Source organism: Cyprinus carpio, chromosome A6, assembly GCF_018340385.1.
Source record: "Cyprinus carpio isolate SPL01 chromosome A6, ASM1834038v1, whole genome shotgun sequence".
Classification (NCBI taxonomy): domain Eukaryota; kingdom Metazoa; phylum Chordata; class Actinopteri; order Cypriniformes; family Cyprinidae; genus Cyprinus; species Cyprinus carpio.
The window spans coordinates 18810657-18833362 of record NC_056577.1 but is presented as its reverse complement, the minus strand read 5'-3'; the positions used below and the strand labels follow the sequence as shown (position 1 = coordinate 18833362).

Sequence of the window (22706 nt, the reverse complement as noted above, 5' to 3'; positions counted from 1 at the left end):
GTTCCATATAATTCTAATATTCATTTAAAATAAATATTTCTAGCCAAAAACATAGTAATTTTCGTGATCTCTTATTTTGTCATTGAAAAAGTCTATGAACACTGGAAACACACCAAAATCTTTACATAATAGGTGCCCACTAGGTGATGATTTTGGCACTGTCTCACACTTAAACTCTTTTACACATATCCCACGCTCTGGCGGAGAAATGCTGTCATAAATGGCCAAATGAGCAGGCATATCAGAGCAACTGAGACTGATCCGGAGATTTAACCCCAATTACCAGGAACTACTCCAGGCTGTTTTCTCTCTCTGCTAACAACACACCAAGTGTTTTTCTCTGCCTGTATAAATTTTTCAAATCTACTGACAAAAGCTTTCAGACTCCTTTCTGTTACTTCTAGCTCTCACAAAGTACTTTTACGCAAGATCTGCACTTAGACTATATTTTATTTAGGAAAAACTTACCTGCCACTTCAAAAGTGTGCAGATGCATGACCTTTAAAAATGTGTGCCTGTCAGTGAGTGTAGCTGTTGGTGTGCTTTAAATGTGAGTGTACATATTTCTCATTGTGTGTGTGTGTGTGTGTATGTGCGTGTTTGCAGTACTTGTTGCCAAACCAGCCTCACATTGCTGAGAGCAACATTAATGTTTTCTCAGCATACTGTATCAATGGCCTCTGCGTTTGCCTGAACTGAGGTCAAACCAAGTTTCGCTCTTTATAAAAACAGAGCTATTGGCTCAGACACTGATATGTGACCTCTTGACCCCCCATCGCTCTGATTCCCTCAGGAATTTCTGCAGCGATGCTCCATCATGACTATGTGTACTTAGGAAACATGTCTGAGGCTCAGATTCAAAGCCTCTCTCTCTTTCTGATACATGTACTTCTTTGTTATTCCTTGTGTAATATGCGGTACATCAAATGAGTAGGGTTCCGAATGCTAAGTATTTATAATACAGTGTCCAAACAATAACCCTTCAGCATCGCTGCTATCCCATGAGGTCATGGGAACAGAGGAAGTGTCAGATTGGCAACGTTAAAGAAACATGTCAGAGAAATGCATAACCTCTTTTCAAGCATCAGCACCCATAGGTAGAAATAACTAGTTTCTTTCCATGCAAATATCATCAAATGATGGACATGATCAGACATTACTGTAGCTATCAGCATATTGCAAAATATGTACAAAGCTCAATTTGTGAGAGTTTTTTGCAGAGCTGTGTTTGTGCAGATTTTATGCTCAATAATCATTTTAAAAGAATGCCTGTCGAGGACTCTGGAGATCAGCAAATAGAAGAGACCAACCCCAGAGAAGAAAAGAGGAATAGAGACCGCTTGCCAAAAGCAGGGTGTTCTAGTTCAGAGACAGCACTCTCCATTATTAAGCTTTAGCCATGTAATAAGGCGAGCTCTATCTGTGGTGCTGTTTGCCAACAGGAGGGACTTGTGGTTGCTCCAAATGCGACAGCATTGACTCCGAATGCACTGGCCTACATTCATTGTGTGTTGAACTATTTAGTAAAGTGCCCTAGGGCTCAACTTGAGTGTCTGCTCTTAACTTCATTTGATATCTATTAATGATATGTGTCATTATAATTTTAGACTATAACACTTTCCAAAAAATGAGGAAATGACTGGTACACTTACACATTTTGATTTGCTTTTCATCTGTCTTGTTGTGCAACCTAAATTAGTTAATCTCCTTCTTTTTTTGCGAAAACAGGTTCCCATAGTGTATTTTATATATATATATATATATATATATATAAAACATCAATACTGATTCATTCAGGAACTAATCTTTGCTACTGTGTGTTGCTGAGAGGCACACAACAGTTGATTCTTTTTTGGTTTCTTTCAGTAAATATATTCATTTTTGGGAGCAGAACTAGACATGGTAACTGGCAATATTGTCTTTAAAATGTAAGCTACTCAATATTACTTTAATGTTTACTGAGCATTTGTATACATTTAATGCTATATTACATTAAATGCAACCATTTCTAAATGGGTGAAGCTTTCAGAATGTTTTTAATGTAATGTGGTTGGAGGTGGTTTGGGAGTGTGTGTGAGATGACTGTACCTGCGGCGTGCGCGGTTTGTATGGTGAGCTGTTCTCTAGGTCGGCCAGGATGCTGGTCAGAGAGTCGATCTCAGCATCCAGACTAGAACGTCTCTCTTCTAGAGTTTTCTCAGGACCTTTTATCTGAAACACACAGACACAGTAACCTGTAATGAAATTAGGTCTTTTGGAAAGAAGGTTGCTCTACATCAGCTAACCCACTTAATCACACTTGAACAAAGCATGCTAAAATAAAAGAAAATGACTAAATATTATACACAAAGAAGGCAATTTAACACTCAAATATGGTACATTATCCACTGTGGGCTACTATTACACAACACCTTGGGTATTAGACCAATTGGTGATCTTTTTTGTCTTTGTGTTTTGCGCCTTTTACATGTTCATTAAAATTAATCATGGCCTCAGACAATTGGCTGAAAGTGAATTACTGTAACAACAAGACACAATTGTCTGGGAGAACGTCTTTAGGAGAAAATCTCAGTGATGTGAAAGAATAAACAAAGAACAAATAATGCTTTGTTGGTGAGACAGCTCATTTCATATTAATTGAATCGCCCTTCAGCTCTCTCCTCTCCCTCTCACACTGTCCGCTTTATCTGTTTTTTACTTCTACTTAAAAGTTTTTACTGTCTCCCAAACTGACAATAAACCACAGCTTCACTCTCACAGTTCTATTCACACTTGCAGGTTTCCTTTTTAGATGTTTACACTGAGGTAGCATGACATATCCATAAATAAATATCCCACCTCACTTAATCTAAATATTGGGACTCACTTGATTCATGTGTCGTGCAAAGACGTGTTTCAAAGTTTAGAGTTAAGCATGTTATTATTGTGAATGAGGTGTTTTTTGTGATTTTAAATTACGAAAAGCATAGCAATGTGGTGAGCTCACAAGTATTCTAAGTCTAGCAATACTGGACTTTCAACATTTCATTTAACAACAGGAATGTAACGTTCGGCGCCCGGGCGCATGTGAATTCTAAACGGGTTGTCCCTATTGCTCTCATATGAGTAATGGTGTGTTTTTTGGGCATAATAGATATATCCTAAGTCCCAATCTAGTTTCATCATCTCCCATCCCTTTAAGAGCCCATTGCACTCGTGCCATGACGGGTTGTCCCTATCTTTAGGACGGCGGAATTTGCAAGCGCAAAGACAACACGTCTCCAGAGAAGAAATGGAGCAGCTTGTGTGCGAACAAATAGGTAGCTTAATTCTGATACATGCGATGACTATCCATTATGACATGTAGGCATTTTTATATTTATGTAGCCTACACAATAATAATAGTTTACATTGTAACCCTTTAATTTTTAATTTGGCATGTTTGTGTGCTGCTGTACGTCCCTGTGTGTGTAATAAGCAGCATGTACACGCGTTGTGGACCCGCCTATAGTATTGCGCTCTTTAAATGACAGCGAAAAAACATTGCGCCAGACTTTGGACCAGGTTTGAGTTGGTCTAGGGTGCAGTCTAGTTTTCAGTTCCTCAAAATAGCAATGTTCCTGAACACACCTCGTTTTCAGACCAGCACACCCATGGGTGCAAATGCATTTGCTTTTTAAACAACGCGGCGCAGGACTGTGAAAATGAGAACTGCGTCAGGCTGAAGTATTTATGAAATGATTTGTGCCGTGTTTTGCGGGGGTTTGTGATGGGTGTATGTTTGTTGGATGTGTATTGGATCTGCAATCACCAACTCCTGTCCTTTATGTCGGAGAGGAAGCAAAGAACTAAATTATCAAAGGCATTTGAGGAATGACAGCCATGTGACAACAAAAAAAGGTGTGAGGGGGCAGAATTTGACAGCATTCTCGTTTCTCATCAAAGGGGGCACAACCTTCTCCCCTCACTGCTGAAGGACACTGATATTCTTCTTCTTGTCCTCTGTGGCTTCTTCTTTCTTTTCCCTCATCTTTACATGACAATAGATAAATAAAAGTCCTTTATGTCCATTGACATAGCTTTTTGAACAGTTTTTGTTTGTGAGTATTCAACAGTGAGGTCATGACATAAATTGTGGTTTTGAAGTAAGGAACTTTCTTTTTTGTTTTTCAAATAATAATAATAACAATTTGTGCATATAGGTGTAATCAAGGGGACACCATCTGTACTTCTTTGGCTGAGCAAAGAGAAAAATCAATAGAATAATATACGACCATTCAAAATTTGGGGTTGGAAAGATATTTTTTTAATGTTTGTGAAAGAAGTCTCTGATGAATTTATTTGACCAAAAATAAAAAGTAAAAATTATAATAATTTGAAATATTATTAGTTTTCAGTTTTCTATTGTAATTTATGCCTTTGCTAGAAAGCTGAATTTTCAGCAGTATTACTCCAGTCTGCAGTGTCACGTGATCTTTCAGAAAGCATTCTAAAATTTGTTGTTTGTGAAGCTAAATCCTAAATAATATTGTTCTGCACTGATTGGCTCTATATTTTTTTGGTTACTTAGTCTGCCCTCGTCTTTCAGATGAGGAGAGGAGAGGAGAGGAGAGGAGAGGAGAGGGAGAGTGAGAGGAGAGGAGAGGAGAGAGGCGAGAGGAGGGAGAGGAGAGGAGAGGAGAGATCATATGGGCCAGGATCAGTGACTGACTCTTGTTATAATTATATCTGTTTGGATTACATGTCACAACCTATTACAACCCTAACATGCCTCTATTTGGAGCAGAACGGGAAAAGTTTCCCGAACAATCGAGGAAAGGGCAATAAGAGGTTTGCATCATTAATGCTAAGGTCCTAAATTAGGGTGAACTTAAACTTGAACTTAAAGCAGTGGGGGGATTAATTTAGAATGAATTGTGCCTGCTGATTGTGCGGTTTATTTGCACCTGCTGTTTGTGTTTTTCAGCAACAGATCCACTAAATTAATTATGCAAAACATGTAACGGGCACAAACCAGATTACAATTCTGAATGCTATTTGCATAGTTCAATTCACGATCTTCCGGATTCGTTCCTAACTCTAGGTTGCGATCTCAAATACTTTACTAGGACTGTACAGCAGATACAAGAACCTGAATTGAGTCTTCAAAGTCTGGAAACAAGCAAAGTTATAATGCTCTTCTCCATCATTTTGATCAGATGATTGCCTGTCCATATACCAAACATAGCGCTGCCGATGAGAAGGTCATGGGTTCAGTTCCCAGGGATTGCATGAACTGATTAAATGCAGTCAATGACAATTTGGACAAAAGCATCTGTCAAATGTAAATATGAGGAATAACTGCTGCCATGACTGAAAGAAAATGTACATAAACATCTCTTAAATTAACTTACAGTAATAGCGCAACATTAACTGTGGCAGGCAAATATGCTGGTTTCTGAAGATGCACAAGATATAATAAGCTTAGTTTACATAAAAAGAAGGCCTGTTTGTGCCTAAAAAAATATGGCAGGGGTTTAATGTAAATACACAGTACAATTTCAGCACATGTATAGCCTGTTTAAAAAAGATTGCATTGACAAACTACATGCAAAAGTTGCGTAAATGTCTCATGAATTGATTTAGATCTGTGTTTTAGAAACAAAGTTTATGTAAATAAAGGGAAATAAAATGCAACGTTAGTTCCATATGATTATGTGATCAAAAGCAACTTCTGAGGCTATTTTCACAGTGCAATTCCCTGTATTGCTTCATTATTAATTACACTGTGTGCTGCAATTTATAAAAGGTTCAAGACTTTTTATTTTTTAGGCCTATGTTCCTTATAGCAAACCAAGATTTGAGTCATGCACACACAACAAAAAGATCAACAACAGGTTTACAGAAATAAAATACTGTAATAAAAACATAAAGCCTTTGGAAAATGCACACTTACAAAGCAGTATGTAAGCATTTTCCCTTTAGCCCGTATTTTTTTGTGAGCCATTTTAGGTGAATTATCTTAATTCCATTAGAAGAACTGGTCGGTTCAATAGCAGAACATAGTGTGATGAAAAGAAAAGGCATAGCAATCTAATGAAGCATTTCCATCAGTTATGTAAGCCATCTTTTTGCATTCTGGTAAGCACCGTTTGAAGAGAGGAAGCTGATTTAAGTGCTGAGTTTAATGAAAAACCACAGAGACAGATAAATGAAGTTAAATAAAGACTGCATGTGTTGCTAAGTGTTCTGTTACGGGAAACAAAAGAATTTAGGCCAAGTATCATTTGATTATTCATGTTCACCACGCCACTCCGGCCTCTTCCCTCTTGTTAGTTCTGCTTAGGAGCAGAATAATTCAAACATCCCCTTTTTTTCATTCATGAAAGATGTAGAAAAACTGGAATTAGGGGAAAGCTGCGGGTCGAGCGTATGCCGCCGATCATTTCGGTAAAGTACCAACAACATGTGAACACGCACACTACTGTTATCAGAATCAAGAGCTAATGTCTTCAGGGATTGTGCTTTGCTGTGGATCCTTTCTATGTCACAAACCATCTTCTGTCACTGATCTCCTCTCGTCTGAGATGTAAAGCCGGTTAAACTGACTCCAAAATGCCAATTCATTTCTACAGAGGAATCAAGATCTCGCCGCTACAGTCTGATGTCTTTTCTTACTAGCTCATTATCCGCCGGTAACACCAGTTCTGACTCCACTGACTCCATAGAGCTAGATCAACAAACGTGGCTGATTTCCCTCCGGACAGGCTTCCTCCCTTGCAGAGCAGACGTTCGTGGGAACGAGATCCCGTGGTTGAGGGTTTTTAATAGAGTCAGAGAGCATTTGCCTATATAGTTCACTTCTACAAGCAGCCTTATTTGAAAAAAAAAACAAAAACAAAACAAACGGGTGAACCCCTGATGAAGACTTTACATGTACCAGTATCTCACAAAAAAAAACAGTCTCATCATCGCTCATCACGTGACTGGATCCTGTCTTGCAGCAAACCCCAGTCAATTGCAAAATACACGCACACATCCTCAGCAGACACTGATGTAAAATCTAAACTATTCACATTATTTCGATAAATTGTGTACTGCTGGACACAGTACCATCTATCTGTCCATGCATTCCCTGGGAATTCACTGGCTATAGAAATATAGGACGTGTGTATTGAATGTGTTAAATAAGAAATTAAAATGTGTAATTACAATGAATATCGTACTCAGAAACGGTTTTGAGGCTGTAGTTTAATGGTTGGACAATCACTGTTTGTTTCTTAAGGAGGACAGACTCCTTTAGGTGGAAAATGACTGTGGTGAACCAATAGGTTGTTCAGCCTTCCCTGTGCCCTCACTCATTTCTAAACGAGTGCCAAATTAACTAAAGAGAGATATAAAGAGCTAGGACATATGCCTGGTAAACAGCCACAAAAAAAAAAAAGACACAGATCTGGCCGGCCTTTTGACGGTTTGTCGGTAACACATGAAAAGGGATATGAAACTTTCAAATTTGTAATAGGGTTCAAAAATCTGAGATCACACTGAAAATAATTTATTGAAATCTAACTTAAAACTGTAAAGTTCTAGTATATTGCAAAAAAAAAAAGAGAGAGACATGATGCTATGATTCTGCACTTCAGGTCACTAATCAATTCACAATGTGAATGCTTTGCTTATGCTAATGTTCATTTTCTTTGATTTAATTTGGTTTGGTAAAATATCATGTTTTTTTTTTTTTTGATTGTGCAGTTCATGTCAGCTTGAGTGCATGATGTACTGTAAGTAAAACGGGGGGAGCTCATATGGGGTGTACTATAAGTAAAACGGGGGGGATGGGGGCATTCTAAATGCTGACTATTAAGTACACATCAGATACTAAATGTTATTATTAAGAATTTTTTTTATTTTAATATCTCTTTTCATATTATAATATGTGGACTTTTGGGCCCCACTGGAGGGTAATACCATACAGTATATTGTGATGAGTGTTTTAACAAATCTCACCTGAAAGCCGAGGGAGGCCTCATCCATTGGTGGGGGAGGTGGGAAGCTGGATGGAGACGTGAGTCTGCTGGTGTCAGTGACAGGTGGAGGAGGTAGGGGATAGTCTCCTGTAAAAAAATAAAATCAGACCACAACAAAAAAACATTTAAAGGCAAGACACCCCATGAGTCAATATTAAAAAAACCCTCTTCCTCAGGGATGAATCAATTCACAACAGGTCAGAGTGGGTGGAAAACTTGATAGATCTGATAGATCAAGCTGACATAAATCCGACACACCTGGATGTCACAAAGAATGGCAGATTGAAAGCTTTACGGGATATTCCTCAGGGATGAAACACAATGATTAAAGACATTATTATATATATATATATATATATATATATATATATATATCTATATATATATAGACTTATATATATAATATATATATATATATATACAGTCTCCTTACAAATATACCGTGTAAGTACTTACTTAAAATCTTAGTGTGTGTAGAAATTGAAAGGAGGGAGGCCTTACACACTCTTACCATATTGTCCCTGATAGATTAACACATTTAACAGCAGCCATTTGGTTAACTAAAATGGTCTAAGCTGTAGTAAGTAGGTGTTTGTACAGATTAAAAATCTAAGTACTGAGTGCTCTCAAAAAACAAGTGAGATGGGATTTTGTCCAGGTCCAAGTGGTGAGTGTGTGGCAGCAAGCCAATCGCTGAGTTGTAAAATCCACAGCTAATCCAGGGATTGGGATCCACTGCATGTTTCAGGGAGGATCAAGATTTGCTCGCTAAATTATATTCTGATTTGGCTGCGCTCTGCGTCCAATTTAGGACTGAATCATTTGACCGTCTAAATACCAATCCAGACATGAGCTTTTCAAATTACAACCTTTTAGAGGAGGCAGTGGGAATTCACTGCTGTATTATGAGCATTTAAGATACTTTTGATCTTTTTTTTTCTCCAATCTTATTTTAAGTTTTTATCTGTCTTTTGGATCTAATTGATGTCATAAATGTTGTTTCCCTGAGTCTACTGACCAAATTAATTACATGGTCTTGAAATGTCTACAAACATGAAATGTGAATGCAGACAGAAAAATATCACATGCTCAATTTTTTTTGTACAGTGTAATATTTCTTTGAACATGGCATCAAACATTCCCCAAAGTCACAAGAGCACTTTACATGAACAGTTTATGTAATAACCTCATAACCTCTGTGAAATCTCATAAGCACTCCGACCATGGCATCTTAGGCATTCCAAAATAAAAAAAAAAAAAGCAAAAGTGTCCAACATCCCCCCCTTTCTCCTCCTCCTATGAGCTCTATTTCTACTTTTCTCTGCCTTGGCTTACATCCTAAAGTCACTTGTCAGTTGCAAGTTGACACAAAATTAATATCTTAAGTTCCTTAATATCTTATGTCTCTCCGACATCCAATGATGTTTGGATTTCTCAATTCAGGGCAACACGAGAGATGTAAATGTTTCAAAGACAGCATGATTTATTGAGGGGGCCTGGAAGAACAGGGCAAATAGAGACCAAGAGAGGGAGGTGTGGGACAGTACCACTCATGCAGTGCCTTGAAATACAGAGAAAACTGAAAGAGGAAGATAGTCTTTACCTAAGCATGGCTGAGAAAAAACATCAAGGCAGTACCAGATATCTCCAACCAAATGAGAAAACACAGCTATTTTCCATTTAAGTAAATTTTTTTTTTTTTTTTTTTTTTTAGAAAATTATAAGCTCGAAGGTCCAAAAAAACTCACTGTAATTTACTAATTAAATAATGACTAGTTAGATAGACAGCAGTATAACCTCTGAAAAACATTTAACAGTTAATGCATTTTCACTCAAAAAGCAAATACCATAGAGATGACCTGATAATATTAATAATAGCTATGTTCCGAAAACTAGTGAGCTGCCCACACAAGTGGCCTCTCTTAGCTGCACTCCCAATGCGAAGGTTGATATAAAGGCTAAATAAATTAGTTGTTTTAGCCACCTTCTAAGCCAGCAATACAATATCTTTCACAGAGAAGTCAATCCCACAGTGCATTGCGACATCCTCAGTGGAAAAAAAAGGTGGATGAGAGAAAGAGAATACTGAAAATAACTATAATGTTTTCCACAAAAATATTAAGCATCGCAACTGTTTTCAACATTGTTAATAATAGAAATGTTACTTGAGCAAATCAGCACATTAGAATGATTTCTGAAGGATCGTGTGACACAGAAGCCTAGAAAAAATCTCTGCTGAAAATTCAACTTTGCCATCACTGGAATATATTTAATATAATATATAATTGTATATATTTTCACTTATAATTTGAAAATATATTAAAATATAAAAGTTATTTTAAATTGTAATAATGTTTCACAATATTATGGTTTTTATAGTAGGTAATTGTCTATATGGGCAGCCACAGCAAGGCAGTTAAGCAGAGTTATAACCTGTTATTTTCCTCTCACAAATGCACATGAGAACAAACAGTAACACTTGCAGGGCCTCCCATCAGGTCAACAGAACATGTAACATCACATAATGGCCAACTTGTGCCTGACAACTATGAGGCTTCATTCGCTCACAGCTAATGCTAAATAGGTAATAGTAAACAAGTAAAACTAGTACGGATATTACATATTTGATCAGTGAGGTGTCTTCGGTGTGAGGTCAGCGAGTTTGGGACATGTTCTCTGGTTGCTGGTTCTGCTATAGAGAGACCAGGGGGCCCCTGTGCCATGAATGAGAGAGGCTCCATTTATGCAGCCCGGGAAGCGAAGGCAGTGCTTACTCGCTAATGAGACAAGCAGCAAGAACACCTACTTATTACCACACATTTCCACTCAACTCTTTATTGAGCAATTACACTCAAGTACCCGCTTTGTGAGAGCCAAATTCTAATCAGTAATTAAAGTTATTTGAAAGGACCATGAGAGGTATAATTGGTAATCAGGAACATGAATGTTGTTAAGGGTTGAGTTAAAAAAAAAAAAAAAAAAAGGAAAAAGAAAACAAGCTCTAGATGAAGCCAGCGTGGAGCGCCAGCGGAGGAGATGAAATACACTTCCTGTAACGGGATGATTATGTGTGCATTTCAGATGTGATCCATAAAAAAAGGGTTTTATTCCAATCCAATCATGTGCTTATGCAGATGTATTATGTGTTTGCATACACAGTAAATGCTTGTTTCTTAACACTGCCTGCACCACAATTTTATTTTCTCCACTGAAAAGGGTGGTGACTGAAAAAAAAAAAAGATTATTCTGTAAACTTAAAGTGTGCCTTGCAAGCAGTTCTAATCACTTCCAGACAGAGTAGTTTTAAGATCAAATTGCAGAATATATGCAAAATTAATGGGCTGAAAAATCTACATATTCAACTTACATTGTGAATAGATTCTTGCACATGTGACAAAATTTTTTACTAGGCAACACAATAGTTACAGAGCATTATTCCCATTGATATCAATGGATTTGCACTGTGAACTTGTATGTACTTATATATATGCCAATGCTTTTTCTACTGTCAGTGTGTATTTAATATTTTAATTGTAACATTACAAATTAAAATGGTTTTTGTTTTTGTTGTTGTTGTTTACTTTCTTTGTTGTTTTTAGCTGTTTTATGTCTGAAAATGCTGAAGAAAATCATAGTAGAAATTTTCAAATGTATCAATTCCATGAATCCTCAAATATGATATCCACTTGCGAGGGACTCCTGTCTTAAAATATAAAGGCAGTTTTACATTTTCATGTAATATTCCATGTACCCATTTAAGGAAAATGTATATTTACAGCATATACTATATAAACACATAATATCTATATTAAATATATTAACTTTAATTTTATATAGACATTTTATTATATGTATTTTACTGTCATTGTACTATATCCAAAACAAATTATTTAAAAGTTACCTGAAAAAATATTTACTTCAAGTCAACATTTTATATTTTATGATGTATAAAGCTTAAGAGAAACATATTCAATTCAATTCAGATGCACTGATATATTGATTTTCAGAATAAGTATAGCTCAAAAAGCAGTTTTACTAAGAAAAATACCTTACAACACCCAATGAGCAAAATAAAGGTGACAGCCATAAGGAAGAACTAGGAAAGACTAGAACTAATGTTGTAATATAATAACTATATCCCATATAGTAGAATGAATGACTATAATCTGTCATTCCGTATATTCAACAGGTTTCATTGTATTCATTAAATGCACAGAAGTTATTTGAGGCTGAAAGTGGATAAGAGGAAATTAATTTTGCAATATACAAATCTCTGTTTGAACTCTGTGCAACCTCTGTCCATCAGGCATTGATACTGACACAATATCAACTGACAAAGATAGCATTTCAAAAGAACATCTATTCTCATATTGTTTATGAGATGAAAATCTCCACACTGACAGTCATAAAACCAGAAGAGCTTTCCGTGGAATGTCACTTTTGTAATCTGTGCAGCACGTTGCATGTTTATTTGGTACATATTTAGATGCATTTACATTTTTGTCTGCGCTCCAAATTCCCCAATGAATTTGATTTACAGCAGAAGTTCAAGCAGAAGCATCTTTGCACCCGCATTTAAACACACCGCAGTAAACAAAATGAATGGCTGGGCGCATTTGGCAGCAAGGATCTCCAGTTTAGTCATATAACTGGCATGAAACTCATCTGGGAAATGTAAAAAAAAGTGTGCATGCAGCTACACCATCCAGTATATTAACATCGCTACCCTGTCCTAAAATAGACACACAAATCAAACCACAAACAAAATGAACAAAAAAATGTGCTTGCTGATGATCAACAAATTACAAACAATTGAATTTTCACTCATATTTACCTCTATATTTATTTTATTTAATTATAATCCTTCAGAGCAAAATTAAATAGTATTTAAAAGAAACTAAAAATACCATAAATATATATTTAACTGAAATTTAAATATATTAATTAATATATTAATAAACACTAAATAACTATAAATCTATATATATATATATATATAGATTATATATATATATATTATATATATATATATATATATATTATATAATATATATATATATATACACAGTACAGGTCAAAAGGTTTGGAAACATTACTATTTTAATGTTTTTGAAAGAGTCTCTTATGCTCATCAAGCCTGCATTTATTTGATCAAAAATACAGAAAAAAAAACAGTAATATGTGTGAAATATTATTACAACTTAAATAATAGTTTTCTATTTGAATATACGTTTTAAAAAATAAATTTATTCCTGTGACTGATGCAAAGCTGAATTTTCAGCATCTTTACTCCAGCCTTCAGTGTCACATGTAACATCCAGTCTATCACATGATAATTAGACAAATCATTCTAATATTCTGATTTTTATGAGTGTTGGAAACAGTTCTGCTGTCTAATATATTTGATGAATAAAAGGTTAAAAAGAACTGTATTTATTCAAAATAAAAAAAAAATTCTAATTATATATATTCTAATAATATACTTTTCTTTACTATCACTTTTTTATCAATTTAACACATCCTTGCTGAATAAAAGTATTGATTTTATTTAAAAAAAAGAAAGAAAAAAAAAATTACTGACCCCAAATTACTGACCAGTAGTGTATATTGTTATTACAAAATATTTATATTTTAAAAACATAGCTTCTTTTTTTTTTTTTTTTTTTACTTTTTATTCATCAAAGTATCCTAAAAAAGTATCACATGTTCTGAAAAAATATTAAGCAGCAGAACTGTGTTTCCAACTTTGATAATGAATCATCATATTAGAATGATTTCCAAAGGACATGTGATAATGATCCTAAAAATTCAGCTTTGCATCACAGAAATAAATGATAATTTAAAGTATAATAAATTTTTAAAAACCATTATTTAAATTGTAATAATATATCACAATATGACATTTTTTTCTGTATTTTTGATCAAATATATGCAGGCTTGATGAGCAGAAGAAACTTCTTTCAAAAACATTAAAAATAGTAATGTTTTCAAACTTTTGACCTGTACTGTATAATATGTGTATATATATATATATACACATATATACAGTACAGGTGGTATATATATATATATATATATATATATATATATCTATATATATATATAATATATATAGTATATATATATATATACACACACACGTATATATATATATGTATATATATATATGTATATATATATATATATATATAATATATATATATATAGATATATATATATATATATATATATATATTATATATATAAAAGAAATGAAGAAATTCAAATACAAATGAAGTACAATGGGCAACATAAATCTATAATCCCTCACAGGCCTAGAAGAATAAAGTGTTATAATTACCATAGTGACATTTCCAATGGTTTATCTTTGTGGAGAAGCTCTCAAAATGTGCTAAGGCAGGGAGACGTCCTAAATGCAGTATTTTATCTGTAATTATCCATCTGTATTCTCTCTAGCATCCGATGCAGCTCTGAGGTTCAGTCCTGCTCTTAATTAACTATAATATACAACAGACTGATTTATGGCTTCATTTGGCTGGAAACACCACTCTGAGTTTAAGGTTTTTGGACATGTTCTTTTCGAAGTATAGAGGAGCCGACAATGCTGGTTTGTGGAGATCTGACAAGAATTCGAGAGGGATGGAAAAGAGAGTTTTTAAATTTAGAGACATAAAAGGGGGATTAAACTATTGTGCAGGAAAAATGGAACAAGTACAATAGAGAGGTGGTGGCCTAAAATCTACAATCCCAGCAGTGTGATCTTCAGTAAAAAGGACCTCTTGAAGCACCATGCTGAATAATTTCTCCACTACCAGTGAAAAGAGAGCACTCTGAAAAAAAATAGAACTTAAATGAAAACTAGCAGGGCTGTAAATGAGAATCATTTAGCCATTTATATTTAATTCACATGCAGGGATGGATCTTGTAAACCCGTAGGTGGAAGCGTTCCAGTCTAGAACCATGGGGCTTCAGTACAAAGTGCAACAGACAAAATGGAGGTTTCAGTGAAAGTGGAAAGATGGGATTTGGAAAGTGAAACATCAGTCCAAAAATGCTAAAGAGATCAGCAGAGAGCAGTGCAGTCCATTGGCTGAAAATAAAAGAGGAATGCAGGCTGGATGAGAATGAGGGGTTTGTATCAAGTGGATGGAATTTACTACGTAATTTAAGTCAGGCAGGTCACATGGCAGATAAAGAGGGGTTACTGGTTCATGTGAGGACATTTGAGGACACACAACCCAAACGGGTGCCAAATTCTCTGATTTGCTTGGAATTCGTATTGGGCCTTGCATGTTTGTGCAGTTGCGCAAACATCACAGTTTACGGAGGGTACATGCACTAGTGGTACTGTACTGTAATAACATGTTCTTAGTTTTAAATCTTTAGATGTTGATTTCAAAACCATGGGCATGATTCTACATAGAATCTGCTGGGCAAAATAAAAAACAAAGCAATTCTGAGTTATCTTAGACATGGACCGAGTTATCTATCTCTACCTTAGTTATCTAAAATAATAATAATAATGTAATATGCATAATATACATATGTAAAGCATTTTGTTTTTAGGAAAAAAAAATCAGATAATATTTTATTAATTTATTTTGGCTTCAGTAAAGTTATATAATTATGATTTAAGTTTTAAAAACAATTCAAAATAATATCACACTTTTTTTACACATATAATAATAATATACAGGTATTTATACATTAATATACCTGTATATAGTGCAGCTGTTTTGATAATTTAGCTCATACATAATAATAATAATAATAATAATAATAGTTTTAACTGTTATAGACTATGATGTGTATTTGGCTCAGTTACAGGTTATTAAAGGGCGTTTTCATATACCCGTTTTCATATTTGTTTGTACTAACTAAAACTCACATCTCTTTCTGTTGCTGTTTAATGCAAACTGACACATATTTTTCAAATTCCTACATCTTGACTTCCTGCGGCTAATCTGTGCTTTCATTTTTCAGAATGGATTTCTCTTATGCCTGTAATACCTTCGATAAGCCTTCGAAAAACATTGCTGAATTTCGTATTTGCTTTTAAAATACATGCAAGTTGGAGGTTTATGAAAAATTAGGGCAAATCAAACAGCTTCAGTTTCATTTGTGACAATCTTATTTGGCTCTTATGTCCTTGCGTGGCTCAAGTGAGACACGAAACTTCAAGCAGGGGTCTGAATTAAGCTGACTAAAAACCGTCATGTCTTTAAGATGCATGTCATATATTCATTTTCCATCTTTAAAACCGGTGCAATCGTCAGCCTGTCACTGAAAATGATATGTCATATTATTGAGTTCAGTTCCCATTGGCGTCATACCCTGAGATTACTGTATTAAGGCATCTGTAAAGTTCGTGACATGTCCCTTAAGTACTGCTAAGAGGATGTGCATCTAATTCTCCTACAAAATTCTACTTATGTTTCAGTTAAAAACATTTACACAGTTTCTAGGTGGTAAGTGGCTTAAAGTGCTGTTTTCATATTGTCTACTATGCTGTCTAGCCAACGATTATCATAAGGCAGGATTATCTGTCAGTGATGAAATGAATGGAAAACACTGGCAAGTCTTTCCTCCAAAACTAGAGGACCCTGAGTAGCCGCTGAGAATCTTTTCTTCAGAACCAGAGGACGACTTTGCGAAGATGCTGACACACAACTTGCAGATTAATTTTTATAATTGTATTTTCTCATAATGGTTTTGTTCTGTTTCTGTGTCTCTCCCTGCAAATTTGGCTGGCCATCAGCTAACCGACTACCGGCTGTTATGTCAGACTCCCCACATAAGTCTCTCTGTGGAAACCTGACAGGAAACCCACAAATGAGAATCTTAACATTCCTGTAGAAACCACAAGCATATGCTGCTTACTTGGACAAAAGGCCGTGCAGATAGCTCACATACTTAGCTTTATATCGTTGATCATATTGGTCTTTGAGTTCAGTCCACATCATAATGCCATAAATACACAGTAAGGGAATCCAACGAACATGGAATTACTTAATAATTCATTATTGATTGATTATTTGTGTGATAATAAAGGACAGACGTGTATGGCTGCCACTTTCCTTTCCTGTCAGCCAAGCATTGTGGCTTATTTGGTCATCGCTATGTGCAAGCCATGGCAGTCGGCCATGTGATGACAGAACTCACAGCATTGTTTGAGCTATAATAAGTCCAACCGTAAATCTTTCTCCCAGTGGCCTGCATGAGGAGAATGACCTTTGACCTGTGTGGTGTCCAGAATTCTCTGCACTCAATGGAGAGAAGTGCATAAAGGGTAGCCTATAATGGACATGAAGTGATTGATGAACGCAGCTGCATGAAACAGCAGAGATCAACCAAGCGTTTACTTGAACCTTCCAAGAAAGTCACAGCAACAATGAAGAGTGTGACCTTCTGTTACTTCTTTTGCCTGAGGATCTTTTTTGTTTGTTTGTTTTGTTCTGTTGTTAATGACATGATTGTGATAAATCAAATGAATCCCATTTATTTATCCATTAATCATAATTATTAATTGGCTAAATTATGTGCATATTAATATTTGCTGAGAAAAGCCCCTAAATGAAGACAATGTGGCAAATGAGTAAATTATTGAATAGACATTCCAAAAGAGGCATCAGAAATCAACATATTCATTCATTTGTGCTCTGTCTAGTTGTTTTTGAACACAAGAACACATTCTGTGACAATGACTCATGATTAAATCTCTCCAGCAGTAGGAAAACCCTTTATCACAGAACGGATTGCCCCTTAAAGGGATAGATATTTTGAAAAATCTTGAAAACCAGTGACCGCTGGCTTCCATTGTACTGTAAGTGTTTATGTTCCAGAGAGAGACAAAAAAATAAATAAAAAAATACACAGGTCTGAAATAACATGAGGGTGAGCAAATGATGACACAACTTTCATTTTTAGATGAACTATCCCTTTAAGGGGAATGTTCTTGTCTAGAGGGGGGAAAATATGCCTACAATCTGCATGAGTTTCCATCTTCAGATGTTTTGATTTTCATCACTGCACTTCGATTAAATCATGTTTGGAAAAACTGACAAAATTAAAGAACTCTTCAATGCAAAGCTCCTGGTGGCCCAAATCTGACCCTCACAACCCAGTGTGACTGGGGAGCCTTGGGGGGTTTTTGCTAGTAAGTGCAGTCCCTCATATGCATTTATTCTAATCCGCAATTTTATATCAGATCCACAGTTTGATATAAAAAGTAAACATTAATGTAAACAGCTATAATCTCCCATTATCCTTTGATAACAAGCAAAGATGCCAGTATTCTGCCAATACTGTTCAACCATATAAAATAATACAATCTAGAGCATGTATATATAAAGTAGCCATTTAATATTATAATATAATTGCATTTAAAAAAAGTACAACTGACATTTAATTTATATGTGTAAAATTCCATTATAGCTACAAGTCCTTCTCCAAGAATCATAAAATATTATTAGCCTAATGGTTGAATTCTTTAAGACTAACAAATCATGTCTCATAAACATTCCACACCAAAAATTGTTGAATTAACTGTGGGTCACCGAATAGAAAATTGTGTATGTTAATGTGATCATGTTTATTGTCAGTAACCATAATCACAGAATATGTGGAGCACTGTGGTTTTATGCATACCTACTTATATCTATTTTTTAATATTGTATGTATAGTGGCACCCAGATTCACGTATATTTAAGTTATTATTTTAAACGATTATTTTATATTACACATTTAATTTAATTTACTAAATAATATAATTCTAGAATTTAATACAATTATAGAATTCTAATATCATCAATTTATTGGTTTTCGACCATAACAGCTTATCATATTGACTAATATTTTAATATTGATGCATCCTTAGTCCAAACCAATGAAAATAAATAAGGTTATAGTGATGTGCTGTCAAGTAAATAAACAGATTTTTACTCTATGTTTTTTCTTCTTCAGGTAATTGTGTTTCAAACATTTGGGACCATGTCAAAGAGATGCACATTCAGAACACTCTGATAATACCCTGACTAATTTTTACAACTTTTATACTAAATTGTTTATCACGCAAATGTTATTGTATGTAAAGTTTCCAAGTGGCCAACCCAATATTTGGTAGTTTAATCCTCTTATATCAAAAGAGACAATTAAATTGCAAGAGATAAAACAGCAGTGATGTTGTTTTTGATTACACTTCTCAAAATGAGTTTTTGGATTACAGGCCTACTACAATCTAACCTAAAGCTCCATGGGATTTCTATATGGAGAACTCCTTTTTAGCTTTAGTATAAAAGGGGGTGGGGGGGGGCACAAACACAAACCATCTATATTTAATTAAAAACTACTATTTTACTTAGCATTTTCCTGGACCTTTCAACAGCATATATATATATATATATAATATATATATATATATATATATATATATATATATATATATATATATATATATATATTTTTTTTTTTTTTTTTTTTTTTTTACTGATATAAGAATAATTGCACAAGCTCGGAAGGCATTACATAAATTTCTTTATCATCTTATGTACTCATCCACAAGTACCCTCTCTGCTAAACAATGTTTTCCATTTGTATTAAACATATACGTCCCGAAAAACAGATAATAAAAAGTAATTTTTGAAGACCAGATTATCGTGCTTGGGTCTTATACAATAGATAACACAAATCAGTACTGCTTTCTAAACTAAATTATGGATTCTATAGATTAAAATAAATAAATAAATAAATAAATCTTAAAGGAATAGTTCACCCAAAAATGCAACATTTTTAGAAACATTATTTTGAGAATTTGTTGTGGTTGTTTGTTTGGTTTTGTCCATAAAAATATAATCCAATGGTCACAAAAGCTCTAATTAAAAAAAATTACAAAATATAAATAAATAAACACTTAATTTACGTTCACTGTCATACAGGTTTGGAACAACGTGAGGGTGACTAAATGATGGCAAAAGTTTAATTTTTGGTTAAATTTTCCCTTTAAAATACTACATCTGTAATAGGTTCACCTCACCAAGAACTGACTGTGTACACTTGAGCAGCCACTTAGTGCAATGTAAAAAACAGCCGGCACAGCGGGTCACAGTAAATGTCAGACTCTGAGGCATGTGCTGATGACTGCAGCCCACCGCAACCCTAAAGTTCTATATTACGGACCCATGTCTAGCACTTTAAGAGTCTTATGTTATAAATTTTGACAGATTTAGTTGGACCACACTTTACACGACAACAGATTTGACCCAAAGAGTTCAAGAGGAACCTGTGACGGTTATGGCAAAGTTGTAGACTGGCTAATAGAAATGGGGGAAAAAGAATTAAATAACAGACATAATTGGTGGAGATACAAATGTGGAAAATTTTAATTTGAATACTCTGCTTTTATAACAAAAAAAATGCCTAATTTCATAGCTATTTCTATGGTTGTCCAACCACCCAAGCGGTGGTAGTAGGAAGGGGACACGCAAACTGAACCCTGTCATTGGCATTCACCCTGTCAGGTGGTCCTAAGTATTGCTAAAAACAGCATCTGAGAAAAGAAAGCTGATATACCTTTTCTATGAGTTGCACAGATATTATTTGCAGTGGTCTTCCTTGCACAGAAATTCCTGTAGATACATGTGTGTGTGTGCTGGAGTTAAGTGAGCTTGTGCAAGTGTGTACTGTATCAATCTGGTGGAGGACCAATGGTTCCCCCCAAAATGGGTAAATAAGATGCAGGGGTCACTGTTTTCAGACTGTCTGTCAAGTAACACTGCATTTGTTCTTTTAATTTCAATACAGATGAAATACAGTACACAAACTTTTTTCACTAAAAAGCAGCACGGTCTGGAAACTATGTAAAGCAGGTGTTTATATGCCCTTCATTCTTTCGTTTGGTTTTTGCTTTCTTGAACAACCGAGTGAACAAGTTCCTGTTTTTACTGACTATCCACTGTGAATTAGACATGCAGGTGTTTAACAGTTGAGCGCTGAGCTGACTCTAAACTCATACTTTATACATAACAGGCCATTTTGAGGATTGTCATGTCATAGGATGCCCTGGTAATGTAGAAAACAAATTTAATACTGGCTATAGATAATGGTATTTGCTAATAGAAGCCTGCTGATAAAAATAGGGACATTAAAGAGACATAAAAGATAATATATATATATATATATTATATATATATATATATATATATATATATATATATATATATATATATATATATAATATATATATATATATATATAATTTTTTTTTTTTTTTTTTTTTAATTTATTTAATTTATTTTTTTTACACATTTTGATAGCGAAAATATAGAGTAGACAGGATTGTTTTGGAACCTTTGAAATCTGCATCTCCCACATGAACTCCACAGCTTAATGTGTTTGGGACAATGACCATTAGGCCACAACTCCAAAGAAACAAACTATTTATTATTTATATACAGGTAATATTTCATGATTTTTGAAAAGGGAATTTATAATTGGTATAAAATTTTGTGATGATGAAAATCTATACAAACAACAATGCCTGTTTTATTAATTAATTAATTTATGAATTATTAATTAAACCAGCATATTATTTGTTTATTTTTGTGACTTTTTAAAAGATTTTATAACATTTTATGACAAATTCATACAGAGATCCAGGTAAATCCAAAGAGTTTGCCTAGCTCTACACTCACACACATACACACACACTCGCATACAATCAGGTTTTTCCACATTTCCCATCAGATTAGTTTAATGTGAACATCAGCATTAAAAAAACTCATTAGCCCTGTACAAACCCTCACTTTGACGAGACACCTTTACAATGATTCCCTATTACTGTTTGTTTTATCTCCTATGATGCTCTTTACTTAATATAAAGTACCCTTGCTCAGATAATTGACACGTTCACTTATCTCCATTAATAAAAAGCCAATTAGCTTGCCAAGGAATTGGGCTTATCCGCTGTAATAGAGGCCTAATGAACTGCCCTCGATTCAAGGCCTCAACTCACCCTATCTTCCGGCACATTTTCTCACACAATAGCGCACGGGCAGATACAGGACCTAAATCAGCTTTTACGTTCTGTATCTGCCTTTCAACCTTCAATTAGAAATGTTCCAGACAGAAGCTCAGAATAAGTCAAGAGGTTAGTCAGACATGAAGTCATGATGAACTGAATACAACAGACGGCGCTGAACAGCGATAACAGGCAGACTTCAAAAATGTGCACCATCTGACCATTCTTTAACAGCATGTAGTCAATACTGAATGGCAAAACTGAATGAATAAATCTGTATTTTTTTTTTTTTACTTGCAACAGTCAAAGTGTCTGAAGAAACAGTTTTATTCAGGTTTAAGGCTGCATTTGCCACTGAATAAATAATGCCATCAGCTTTGAAACAGGTCCTTGAACAGAATGTAACATACAACAAGCCACTCCAAAATAACCATCTAGTAAATACATACTCAGTGTCAAAAGGTATTGGCTATCTAACATTAAACGAACATTCCAGCTGTCTGTTGTTCAAACTAAACCCTATCCTGAATTATTACCAAATAGAATACAAACAAACATGTTTGTCACTGTCAGTCTTATTCAGCCATGTCTATATTTCATCCTGTTTTTTTTTTTATGTCGCTTAGCCTCGACTTCACATTGTCTTAAGCAGCTGCAAGATGCCGGTAATACACAGAAGCATAAACGAGATATTACGCAACGCATCC

General features: G+C 34.7%; 1 protein-coding gene across 3 annotated transcripts in view; it reads right to left on the bottom strand.

Annotated features, from left to right (window-relative positions):
- Positions 1 to 1916: 1916 nt before the first annotated feature.
- Positions 1917 to 22706, bottom strand: part of LOC122145317 (LIM domain containing preferred translocation partner in lipoma) — an 81182-nt gene continuing 60392 nt past the window's right edge. The window contains exons 3-4 of one of the 3 annotated variants that reach the window (XM_042758261.1): positions 7966 to 8072; positions 1917 to 2211 (exon numbers count right to left, since the gene is read on the bottom strand). In XM_042758261.1, coding sequence (XP_042614195.1) covers positions 2026 to 2211; positions 7966 to 8072 — 293 coding nt within the window. In that variant the 3' untranslated portion in view covers positions 1917 to 2025. The remainder of the gene's footprint in view (positions 2212 to 7965; positions 8073 to 22706) is intronic. The other 2 variants (XM_042758260.1, XM_042758259.1) reach the window with 2 other exon arrangements.